The 12,461-nt window shown below is 49.3% G+C and overlaps 1 protein-coding gene across 10 annotated transcripts in view; it reads left to right on the top strand.

The window, feature by feature from the left end:
* The window catches only part of SLC25A22 (solute carrier family 25 member 22), a 118,618-nt gene that overhangs the window by 53,646 nt on the left and 52,511 nt on the right, over positions 1-12,461 (top strand). For all 10 annotated transcript variants that reach the window (XR_005597352.1, XR_005597349.1, XR_005597350.1 and 7 more), the window contains one exon: positions 7,079-7,169. Coding sequence is in view for 6 of the 10 variants with exons in the window: in XM_039533471.1 (XP_039389405.1) it covers positions 7,079-7,169 (91 nt within the window). In the remaining 4 variants the exon portion in view is untranslated. The remainder of the gene's footprint in view (positions 1-7,078; positions 7,170-12,461) is intronic.

Below are 12,461 nucleotides of genomic sequence, written 5' to 3' on the forward strand. Positions count from 1 at the left end.
AATGAATCCTTGCTCCCTTTGTTAGTGGGACTCCAGAGATCTTTGAGTTTTGCGGCTCCCGGGCATGCTATATCTTGCCAGTTCTTTGTTAGGTTTCCAGGGAAACAGGAATACTGTGGTTTGATATAATGGGAACAGCGGATTGGCTGCTGAGAGCAGCCTTCTCTGGCCCAGGTTGTTGATGGGAGGAAAAGGGGGCGGCGGGGTGGATTCTGGTTACGGATTGGCTGATTGTGGTGGTGGTTTTGGGAGCAGTGCCTAAACAGGGAGGCTATTAACCTAACAGAACCTTAGCAAATTTGATCTTAAAGAAATATTCCAAAGCAAATGATATTCACATCTCCAAGGGCTGGATTTCTAGGGTGCTTTGTATCCTTGGTAAATACATTGCAGCAAACAGGGTGATGTCAGAGCTAACTGGATCCAGCTCTACCAAAGTTGTGTGTGTGTATATTTTTTAAATCAGATGTAAAAACACGTAGAAGTCATAGTCATCCTATCAAAACCATGCAGAAACATACCGGCCCAAACTCACCCCCGGGTCTAAGCCTGGATTTGGCCACTGCTAGCCATGCTCTAGGCCACCGGTGGCAGAGTGTTCACTGGTTGGAAGTAGGGAGGTAGTGGTGTTGAGAAGTGGCTGCAGCTTCCCCTCTGTTACAGGTTTGCAAGGGAGCAATGTGGCCATGGATGGAGCACGGTCAGTGCAGCTGGGGGCTCAGCTCTGCCTCTGTTAAGGGGAGAATTCAACCGGAGTGGAAACAACTGAAAGAGGGCAAGGAGTGTCAAATAGCTTTACGTTCCCCTGCACCATCTTAGAGCAATCTAGCCCCTTGTTCCAAACCCAAAATGCCCTACTAACCCCCGCCTGTGTGTGTAGGAACAGTCAGCACAGGAGGTGGACTCCTGTTGCTCCCAATCTGAGTTATATCTGAGCCAGTGATCTAGGGGCGAAAGGCTCCGTATCGTCTCCTTGCCAATCCCTAAATCATTCAGCCTGCCACATCCGGCTGTGCTCAAAAGCATGGTGTTTACTGCTGGTATCTCTCAGTCCCTGGCTGAGAGGCAGGGTCCTATGTAGGAGAAAAATGGGAGCTGCAGGATGACAAGGGGCTCTGACAGGTGGCTTTGTTGACTTTAAACAATGCTTCAGTCCAGCTCTACCAACTGGACAAATATTATGGCAGTGTCTGGGCTGCATTCCTGCTGCAGTTGTTTACTGGCTGACTTTTTGGGCAAGTCACCGGGGCCTGGCCTACATCTAAAATGTAGGTCGACCTAGCTACATCATTCAGGGCTGTGGAAAAACATCACACCCTGTGCGACGCAGGCTGACCTGTCCCCTATTGCAGATGCAGCTGGCTCGACAGACGAATTCTTCCTCCAGCTACTGCCTCTCGGACAGGCAGATTAACTATAGTGATTGGAAAAACCGCTTCCGCAAGAAGCATCTACACTACAACAGCACAGCTGTAGTGCCATAGCTGTGCTGCTGTGATGTACATACCCTAAGTGTCTCTGTGCTTCCATTCCCCATCTGTAATACAGGGGTAATAGCACTGCACTCTACCACGCAGGGGCATTGGGAGGATAAGTGCATTGAATATTGTGATATATGGTGGTGGGGAGGGGGGACATAAAAGTACCGAATATAGCTAGAGAGGTAAGAGGAGCCTTTATTATCAGAGCAGTTTCCATGTGATCTATCACAGGACAGATGTGCGCTTTGCACTTCTCTGACCCAGAAGTAACTGTGTAACCTGTTACAAGGAGAACCCAAGATTTTGTTAAGGGGTCCAATGGCCTGATCCAAGCCTATTGATTTTGTTTGTTACACGTATCCTTCACTGTAACAGAAAGGAAGGTGGGATTCCACTTGCTCACATACACTCTAACATGTGGCCGCCTTTGGGTCCCGGTAGAATTCTTGGCAGCTAGTCAGATAAGCCCATGCTGTGCCTCCCAGCCGGCTCTGTTCCTGAGTCACTTTGGATTTTGAGCATGATGCTGTCGCTATGCCAAGCTGTCTCCAAACTGCAGCATGACAACAGTGCTTCAGTCCTTCGCACGCAAACTGGACAGCCTTCTGGGACTCCTGCTAAGAATACCCTCAGCGACGTCCCCTGGCTTGCACGATACCTGCCAAAACTATTCCAGGCTGCTGAGGTCATGTCCAAAAAACGTTGCCTTAACGTATGCTATTTATATTCTTGGTGGCTATTTTTATATTGCTCACCCTCTGCCCTCTCCTTTCCCAAGGAGAATGCAGCAGAGGTGTGCATGTATGGCAACACCCCACTCTCCTCTGACCTCCCTGGATCACCCAGGTTCTGTATTGGTTCTGCAGTACCAAACTGGTTTGAGTTTATTTTTTACCCTTAATTTTCCTTGCTGGAAGGTCTCCAGAGATTCCACTTCATCCACGTTCTTTCACCTTGTTGCATTCACATCATATCTGCATGCAACAGAATGTCAGACTTCCCAAAATATGAAACCCTGCAAATGGAATCCAAAGCAAGGCCACTCCAGTATAACAACCCTACCCAAATAACACTGCTGGTGGGAAAGCTGAGCTGGATTTACATGCCTCTTGCTAAGTTTTGTTTGTTTCTGGCCATAAAACATCAGGTATGTAACTACTGAGTCACGGTCATGTGGGCGTTAAGACTGTTGTGGGAATCTCAGCTGTTCAATGGTTTACAGTATTAATTTTGAACTCTGGCAGATCACGAAAGCTCAGACTGAAATACCCATCGTTCCGATTACCATCATGCTTTCTTGTGTGTCACTTCACTTGGGATTGGATTTTAATGGCCACTGTCTCTCTCTTTTCTAGCTCTGGAAACCACTGCTTTGTACAGTTGCGCCTAATGACCCGAGAGGGCTAGATACTCTTAGGACTAATACCAACATTTTTCAGGACTAGTATATTTCTAAGCCTTGATCCTGGATTACTTTTATTTTAAAAAAAAAAAAAAAAAAGGCAATTTGACCTCTGGAGCACTTTGCAGGTTGCTGCTAGGACACAGGATTTTATGAGAGAATATATTTTATAACAATGCCTGGAGGATTTTGTAAACGGAAGGCCCGCATAAAAGATTTACTAGGGCTGCAAAAGGGTCGGGCAGTTACTCTTGGTTGCATGCTGAAGTTTATGGGATTTCCCACCTCTTTTAAAACCTTTTTGTTTTATGGTAGCGGTTTATCCTGCCTCCCAATCCTTTGCTGTCAAGTTTTTTCCACAATACACCATGAACTAATCCCTAGAGTGGCATGTCTGTGTACCACTGCATGGATGTGCTGGCATGGGTATGAGTTGTGCACAGCAATGCAGTGTGGTTGCTCAAAGGTGATCTTGGAAAGAATGGGTTTGCAAGCACCGGTCACACAGACTCGGGTTTACTATGCAGTGCAGACATACCCGTAGAGATCCTGTTGCTTTATTTATAGTCCATGGAGAGCTCCAACGAGTGAACTTGGGTTAGAAAAAACATCTGTGTATTTTGGATATGCAAAATATTTTGCGGGGGATGGCATATTTGGGTACTGCAGAGGTTGCTTCAGTCCTCAATTTCTTCCTCCTGTGGTGATTTGGAAGCTCTTGTGGATTACTGAGAACAAGGATTATTTATATTCTCTTAAGCAGCTTTGCTGAAAATGTCAAAGGTTTAGCAGAAATCCCATGTCTATTAATTTTTACATGTAGTGGGGGTTTTCTTCCAATTGATTTGAGATTGGGAGATAATATTGATCTGAAACACCCTCATTAGTTTGAGGGCTTCCACATTTGTCAGCGCTCTCCCATTTCCCACCTTCTGGTGTCGTTCGGTTTTTTTCCCCAAAGCATCTGCACAGATATGAAATTGGGAGGTGCTATTTGGTTTTCTTTCTTTTACCTAGGTAACGTTATTTAGTGACATAGGGTGGGAGGTGAGGAGGTGTATTTCTCAGCTGCAAGAATCTCCTCTTAACACTGTGTGTGTGTGTGTGTGGGGGGGGGGGGTGTTAACTTGGTTAATTATCCAGCTCTTGCATTTGGGCGCACACATCTGAGAATGGGGCCTTGTGAACATGCTGCCTATTTACTCTGGGGAGTGGCACTAGGGAAATCCAAGAGAAAACATTCATGTGTCAGTGGTGGGGGTCAGGTGTGTGTCACCAGAGGGTCGAGTTTGCAATTATTGATCACATGCTCAAGCCCCTGGGATTGAACCAATGTCTGGCCTCACGAGGAGGTTGCAAGAGTCCCAGTAAGAGTGAGAGACTTGGCACAGGATGTCCTGGATGTAATGCTTGTGGAAGTCACTGCCATCTGACATTTGCTCATTGATGAGGTGAACTGAGGAGATTGATCCGTCTTTGGGTACGTCCAGACTACCCGCTGTATCGGTGGGTAGTGATCAATTTTTTCAGGGATCGATATATCGTGTCTCATCTAGACGCGATATAGTGATCCCCGAACGCGCTCCCGTCGACTCCAGAACTCCACTGGAGCGAGCGGTGGTAGCGGAGTTGACACAGGGAGCCTTGGACATTGATCCCGCGCAGTGAGGACGGGAGGTAAGTCGGAATAAGAAGTTGCGTATCTTACATCGACACTCGCCCCCCCTCCCAGTGTAGACCAGGCCTGTCTCTTACCAGGAAGGTGTTTAAGATTTTGCCTCTTAAGTCTTAAGATAGACTCTTGGTAGCTGGAGAGAGGCTCGTAAGCATGTCCTGTCTGGCAGGAACCAGTGAAGGCTCTTTGCTTACAAGGATGATTTTTCACAGTGTGGAGAGAGGTGTTGCCTGAGCACAGGACCTGTAGCCAGGGTTTCCAGAGTTCTGGTCCCAGCTCTGACCCTGGTTCACTCTGTGACCTTGGGCGAGTTCTTGAGCGCTTCCATTTTCCAAAAGTGCCTGCTAATTTTGGGTTCTGCAATGTGGTTTTTGGGTGCCCACCCTGAGAAACATGGGGCCAAATTTTTAGAGGTGCTGAGCACCCACAGTACTCATTGACTCTGGCTGAATTTCTAGGTGCTCATTACCTATGAAAATCAGGAGGTATGTCAGGTTTGGCACCTGAGATCAGTGGATCCTTTTGAAAATATAGGCCTTAACCTTTCTTTGCCTGGGTGCCCCCATCCCTAAAATGGGGATAGCACTTCCTCACATGCATGTGGTAGGGCTTTGTTCCATAAAATGCTTTGTGAATGGAAGAGACATTTCCCAAGTATTGTGGGTGCCAGAGAGCCCGATGGCCTTGTGACGGTGTGTGACTCATCCCTGCAGCGCCTCCTGCTGGTCATCCAGGGAATTAACTCCCCAGCCTCCAGAGTGCCCTCTGCAGGCAAGTGTCCCACTTGTTACTTGGCTTGAGTCCCTCCTGGACCCCGGTGCCCCTTTCAGGCTGGGGTGCTGCCCTCTGGCTGTACCCCACAGTCTCTGGGTCTCCCCACTCGGGAACCCCCACCCACTACCCACCTCAGTCATAGGCTACTGCTAGTCCCCAACTTGCCCCCGTGCACTGGGGCAGACTGCAGTGTAAGCCATTCATCATAGGCAAGGTTGGGTTTGGATCTGCCGCCTCTGCCTACCTGTGGGCTGCCCCCTGTAACCCCAGTTGGCTTTCCACTAGGCCACAGCCTGGGGGGTTTCCCAGCTGGAGCTCCCCAGCTCCCTTGGCCTTCCCCCAGCCCTGCTGCACTCGAGGAACTTTCTCTCAGCTCTCTGCAGCCAGGTCCCTCCCTCTCAAAGCTAGAGAGAGTCTGTTTGCTCCTGGCCCACTGCCCTTTTATAAGGGCCCGCTGGGCCCTTATTAAGCCAGCTACAGCTGTGGCTGCTTTTCCAATCAGCCCAGCTTTGAGCTGCAGCCGTCTCCAGGGCTTCTTTTACCACTGCAGCCCTCCCCAGGGCTACTTGTACCCTTCCAGGGCCAGAGCGGGGTGATCACCCCACTACAGGCCTAAACTGGGTGCCCTCTCTTGAGGGTGACTTAGGGATCGATCCTGCCCCGGTGCAGGATGGGAATGGACAACATGACCCTTGGAGGTCCCTTCTGACACAAAGGTCTCTCGGAGGCTCAATGCCCTGAAGCAACAAACCAAACATTATGACTTTTTGCTCAGGCCAGGGTGCAGCAACTGTTTTATTTTCCCTTTCAGGGTGACTTAACTAATGTTAGGGTGCCCCTGTGTTTTACTAGTACTGGTCTCCATAGCTGTCAGTCTGGGGATAGAGCAGGGCATGTCATTCATTGTGGCAGCCACAATATAGGGATTTGCCATTTGTTTCTCTCAATAATAGCATACTTTTAAAAGTCCAGTGGGTGTGAAGCGCAGTTTATGTACCAGCGCAGAGGGAGGCAGTCTCCTTGCTCCAGTTGGGACTGGTCCGGGGGCCCTGGTGCGATGTCTTACAGACAAGGAGTGAAGCGCAGTGGGAGGCTGCTGGAAAGATGACACTGACAATAAGGAAATACAAGTGCAAGCGCCTAGCCAAAGGCCTGATCCAAAGCCACTGAAGTCTCTGGAGAGACTCTTATGGACTTCAGTGGACTTTGGATCAGGCCCTGGCCTGTATATGTTACCTGACTTGCAGACAAATTAAGTGTGGCAGTCTTGTTCTGGGGGCTTGATGCTTCCTGGCTGGGAAGAGGCATTAACAGGCTGCCTGCAGGGCTAATAAAATGTGTCCTTCCTCCTTGGGCGGCCTGATCCAAAGCCTGCTGGAGTCCGTGGGAGTCTTTCCTTTGACTTCAGTGGGATATGAATTTGTGAGAGAGAGAGAGAGAGAGAGAGGTGGGCTGCACCAATGCCATGGGAATTATAAACAGCTTGTTTAAAGTGGAACTGAGATGCTTCAGGGAGATTTTCAAAAGAGCCTAATGTGTTTAGACACAAATCCCATTCGTTGACTTTCAGTGGCATTTATGTGTCTAAATCCCTTGGGCACTTTTGAAACCTTTCCCCCTTTTTTTGTTCCTAGCCCGGTTTTGACTTCAACTCCACTAAAACTTATCCACTGCACTCCTGAATGTGTCTAGCTAACAAGTCTTTCCTGCTGCTACAGTGTTCTCTTCCTCTTGTTTCTTTCCCAGGGGCTGCGGTGAATCTGACTCTAGTGACACCAGAAAAGGCCATCAAGCTAGCGGCCAATGACTTCTTCCGGTATCATCTCTCCAAAGATGGGTGAGTGGATGGCTTGCACCACTGGCAGTGCTGGAACGGGATTTGTGCTAGGACGTGGGCTCACTGGGACTGGTCTCCTCTGAATAACCTGGTGATGTGCAGCTGGGCAACTTGCAAATTTGATTAATCTTTGAACCAGTTCAGCCAGCACTAGCATTCTGTGTGCACTGTGCTTTAGAACTGAAAGTGAAAAGCCCCTCCCTGGAGAGTTTTATTGAAGCTCCCAGAAATAGTCCCAAATCTCAGCCAGAATTTCCACAGAAAACATCTGCACAAGAACACAGCATCAGCGACTGGTCACGTAACTGCTGAGATGGTCTCGCCTTCTCAACCCCGTATTGGACTCTCCCCTGCTCCTCCCATCCTTGCAATGACTATATTTTTGAGCAGGTGGTAAGTTGAGTTCTGGATGGTCTCAGACCCCAAGCTTAGCACCAGCTCGTGGCTTTGCAATCTCATGGGGTTTGATTTCTTTGAAGATATTTGGCAGCTGGGGAGTGGGAGTGAATTTTGAGTCTCTGATGATTGGCATTTGCTACTTCACCTGCATATAAAGGTCATAAGTCAGTAAAACAGGCTTCATTTAATGTTTGTTCACGTGAACTTAGTGCCAGTGAAAGGTGCCAAATTGATAGCCATGAAGTCTGAAGTCCTGTATCCATTGAATAGTTACTGCTTGTTTTGCTAAGATATTGCTACTCCAGCCGAGGGGACAGTTCAGGGGCTGTGGCTCATTTAGTCCTTGACCTCTCTGACCCTGGTGCTAAGAGGGCCATCTGTGGTAGGGACTTCTGTGGTGTGGATGTCTGTCCCCTGGGAATTAGATACCTGTTTCACATGAGCCAGTAAACAATAGTCCTGTATAGGGTCACAGCTCTTGACCACTAGCTACCTGAGCTGGATTTGCACTAGGGACCTACAGCTGAAAAGGTCCATATCCCATTACCAATTCTTTGATTCATCAGCTCCACATAAAGTACAGGGCCAGATCCTCAGATGGTGTAATCAGTATAGCTCATTGACTTCAATGGAGCCATGCTGACTTACCCCTGCTGAGGGTCTGGCCCATTATGCCTTTTATGTAATGTGACTTTTTAGTGATTTAATAACCCCAGAACAAGAAGTTATGGATCCTCATGTATGACCATTATGATTCACCAACCAATAGTCCTGTAATTACTCATCATGGGTTTTTTTCCTTAGATTTTAAGTTTCTTTTTCAGTAGCTGTGGCTATTCTGTGCTATGTACAAACAGGGAGAGAATCTGTCCTTGTTCCAAGTAGCTAAGTCTGAAGCTTGGAGGGGAGACAGAGCTGTGATTGCATTGGGTCTGAGCCCAGATGTTGCAGATTGTTAACTTGCTATTAACGTTGGGTTATCTGAGGACCAGAGGCACCAAACCGGTGAAGGCTCCACAGGCTTTGGAAGGATCACGTTGAAAGGAAGTGAGAATGGCCGGGGGCTGCCAGCCATTTACCCTTGGAGTATCTTTTCAACCAGGTGATCCAGAGAGCAATCAGTTGAGACTGGCAGAGAGAGAGCATCCTCTGGCAAGCCTACACTTCAATGTACCTAGCATCCTGGCAGATCAATGTTTAACCCTGAGTCTTTCAGCATGAGGAAGGCTGGATCCTACCCATGAAGGCTCTAGAGCTTTGAATAGAAGAGGAAAGGACTGTACCTTGAATCTTCCATGCACCCTGCGACTATCTGACTTGTTGTGACAAGCAGCCCCAGGCAGTGCATAGGCTGGGATGCAGCTGGTTAGCATGACTTGTGTTTGGAGTCATGTACAGCAGTGTAGTAGGTCTTTGTCTGCAGCTTTGGGAGCGGACTTCCAGTTTTGATTTCTTAGGCTCCTGGCTCCCTTGCATAAGGGAGGAGGTGGGCAGTGCTGTGGTTGAATCAGAGTGTGTGGGGTTGTTGTCGTTAGGATAAATAGGCCTCTCCATGCAACTCCTGCTGCTCCTGAATGCATATTGTGGCAGGGACAGGCCCTGCATTAACTTGGGAAAGCGCCATTTCTGCAGTTAGCAGCGAGCTTTCGTATTCCAACCCAAACAGTCTTGGAGTCTTTCTTGGAGATAGTGAAATAGCTGGTGCAGTTTCTCACTTGGCTCTGGATAGCTTGGTTGCAGTCTGGTCTAGGTGGCATGAGAATCCAATTGCATGTGGTCTCGGCTATGAATTGCCTGGTGGTTTAGTGATAGGCGTAAACGCAAGGCACTGGGGGGAGGGGTGTGTGTGTGTGGGGGGTGATTTGGCAGGCTCTGCTTGAGAGAGTCCCAGGACTAGTATAGCCAGCAGGGATCTAACTTAAGACTCTGCTGTGTTAGAGCAGGACGGGGAGTTGGGAGAACCCTTACTCCCACTGTGCCTGGCAGTAGCCAGTGCTACCAGCCCCTCTTCATTTCCATTGTGAAATATTGCAGATATAACACTATAGACACCCCCCCTAAACTGATGAACAGCTGCCTGGCCCCAGTGCCATGGCATGCACTGCAGTCATGGATCGCACAGGGACTCTGGGGCTGTACTGGGCAGTGCTCCCAGTTAAATACCGCTGGGAATGAATAAAGTACGGAAGATGCCACTCAGTCCTAATCTGTTGCATTCAAATAAAAGGTCCCAGACCACTGAACACGGAGGCCGAGCTGTCGTGCTGAGTCAGTGCATGTTGCCTCTCCCTCTCCTGCCTGGGGAAAGGCACCTGGCAAAGCTCCTTCACAACCCACTCTGATCCTCAGCCAAGGTGACAGCCTAGAGCATGAATAGGCTATTGGGGAGCCAGAGCTGGTCCTGCCTGTGTGATAAACATGAACGGTCCCTGCTCGATTCTCTCACTGCCTGGCCCTGGATGAGCTTTGAAGCTCTGTGGGATTTGAATGGTGTCTTGTCCTTTCGTGTTGACCTTGTGGATTAAGGGAGGTGTTTTTCTGCCACGCTGTCCTTGGATCCCCCTTCAAGAGGGAGGGGGGAAGGGAAGGTGCTGGCTCAGCCTGCCGCATGCCCTGCCCTGCAGCAGCGGGTGGATGCTGGCCGGAGTTGGGGAGTGAGAGTCTAGGCCAGGGAAGAAATGCAGTGAGGCGTTTGCTCTGGAGCAGTGTGTTTCCGGTCAGCTGGAGAACTCTGGGAGGGAAGAGTCCTGGTTCGAAAGCAGGAAGTGTCAGCTGATGCCCAGATGTGGTGGTGGGTAGTTCACCTGTGTCCCTAGAGAGATGGGAATATCTCTCCTCTCCTCTGTGGAAAGGGGGCTCTTCTAGGCTGTCCCTTACAGAATATTGACTGTCCCATGTCTGTGGTAGGTGCCCAGATTTAGATCTGATTTTTAAAATGGAGTGAGGTCTGGAAGGTCCTCGTGTTGTATGGAGTGTGGGAGGTGGCTGAATGGGCAGTAATGTCTCCTGGGTAGCATAAGGGCCAGCAGAAGCTGCTGCATAGCATCCTTTTTGCCCTGTAACTCTTAAGTGCCTTGGGATGGAGAGAGGTGTAATCTATAAAAAGAGCTTGCCCATTGTAGTGCTCTTCCCATGCTGCTGCCTGAGCATTCACTGGACCTTCTCCGAGCTATGGCAGACCCATGGTTAACTATAAGATGACTGAAGGGGGCCATTTTGCCCTGTTCATGAAGCCAAGCGTATGCCCCCTACAACTCCTCCCTCGTTCACCTTGTGTTTGATCCCTTTCCTCAAACTGCTTGCTGTGGTGAATTTTTCCATCAAGGCAGCTCTTTTCCTTTGGGGGGGAAATGCCATCTCCTCTGCCCCCTTCCCTGCAATCCAGGCTTGTCGGGCAGGGCTGGCAACCCAGCAGACTGAACTACTCTGCTTAAACACAGAGCAAGGGACTGCAATGCCAGCGCCAGCGTGAGCTGCATCCACCCTGCCCTGCTAACACGGCTCAGCCTGTGCCCCCTGGTCTGTGACTAAATCAAGAACTCCAGGGCTGTCGATCAGCAGCGCCTTGGGCGAGCTCTTGGTACAAGACCTAGACATGAATAACAAACTGCTATCTTGTAGAAAGGCAAGGCTGCCCGCTGCATGGCAGGTGAATGCGCCTCCACTCCTGCATGTGTGATTACAAGGATTGTAAGGAGCATGAGAGCTCTGCAAAGGCATGTGTTTGAGGTGGTTTATTCTAGTCCAAGGGCCTGTTGTCTGGAGTTTAGTTTTACATGGTGTAGGAAGGAGGTCTTGCATTAACAGAGCAGGTCATATTTGCTGGAACAGTTAGTTCTTCTGTATGTGTAGCTACAGTGCTCTTAAAACACATATTGGCTTTGGCTGATGCCCAGCCTAGTGACGCGATTGCAGCTTCTCTTTTTTTGTCTGACTGTGGGAGCTGCGAAGATCTTCTCTGGCAATTTGAATTTGAAGGTCTTAACTGTAGATCTGCCAGTGCTGCCCAGCTGGAAGTATGCTCAGGATTTGCATGAGTCAGCATTGCTTGTCTGATAAAAAGCGCGCGCACATGTAAATAAAGGGAGGGGGGTGTCCCCGTCCTGTATTGTGGCAGATGCCATATGACCCCAAACAACCTATCCTTGAGTGACACTGCAATCCACAAAGCACCTGGCTATCTTTATTTTCCACAGAAAATTGCAGTCTTACAGTGAACCTGCCTTGAGTGACCAGCAAAAATTAATTGCTTCAAAGATGTGGATTGTGTCAGGAGTCAGGGTTTGCTGCAGAGCCAGTCTCCAGGCAACCTAATGAGCACAAGGGGCCTGTAATAGACGGCCTGATTGGTCAAAAGGGTCACTGGACCGGCTCTTAAACCCAGCAGCAGTTCAGTGGCTGCGCCAAGCATTTGCCTATGGCTGCGATGGGTCCTGCAACTCGGTGTTCCCAGCCTTGCCTTGCCGCACGGCAGGTAACCCAGCTCTGACCCTCAGCTCCAACTTCTGATTTCTGACTTCAGCTGACCCGGGGCTCTGGTTCCTGGTTACTGCCTCCTGCTTTAACCCCTGGGCATGACTCCTGCTCTGACCACTAGGCATGACTGTGTATGTCCCAGTCACTGACAGTCACAAAAGGCTGACTGAGACTGTACTTAAAGTGCCCCCAGGATTTCAAGGTGTGGGGGTGTCTCATGATCTGGGATTGGCTATTGCTGCATTTCCCTCTGTGCTTTTGTTTCTCTGTTTGACTTTACAAAAGAAAAGCTTCTTTTTACCCCTCACTGTGTCCAGCCAAGGAGTCCACCATGGGCAGCTGGGTGCAGCAGGCCTCATGCTTGTAAGATCTCTTCCAAGTGGAAACCAGCCGACAGGATGCTGTAATATCCTCCAG

Source organism: Mauremys reevesii, linkage group 4 (genome assembly GCF_016161935.1).
Source record: "Mauremys reevesii isolate NIE-2019 linkage group 4, ASM1616193v1, whole genome shotgun sequence".
Classification (NCBI taxonomy): Eukaryota; Metazoa; Chordata; order Testudines; family Geoemydidae; genus Mauremys; species Mauremys reevesii.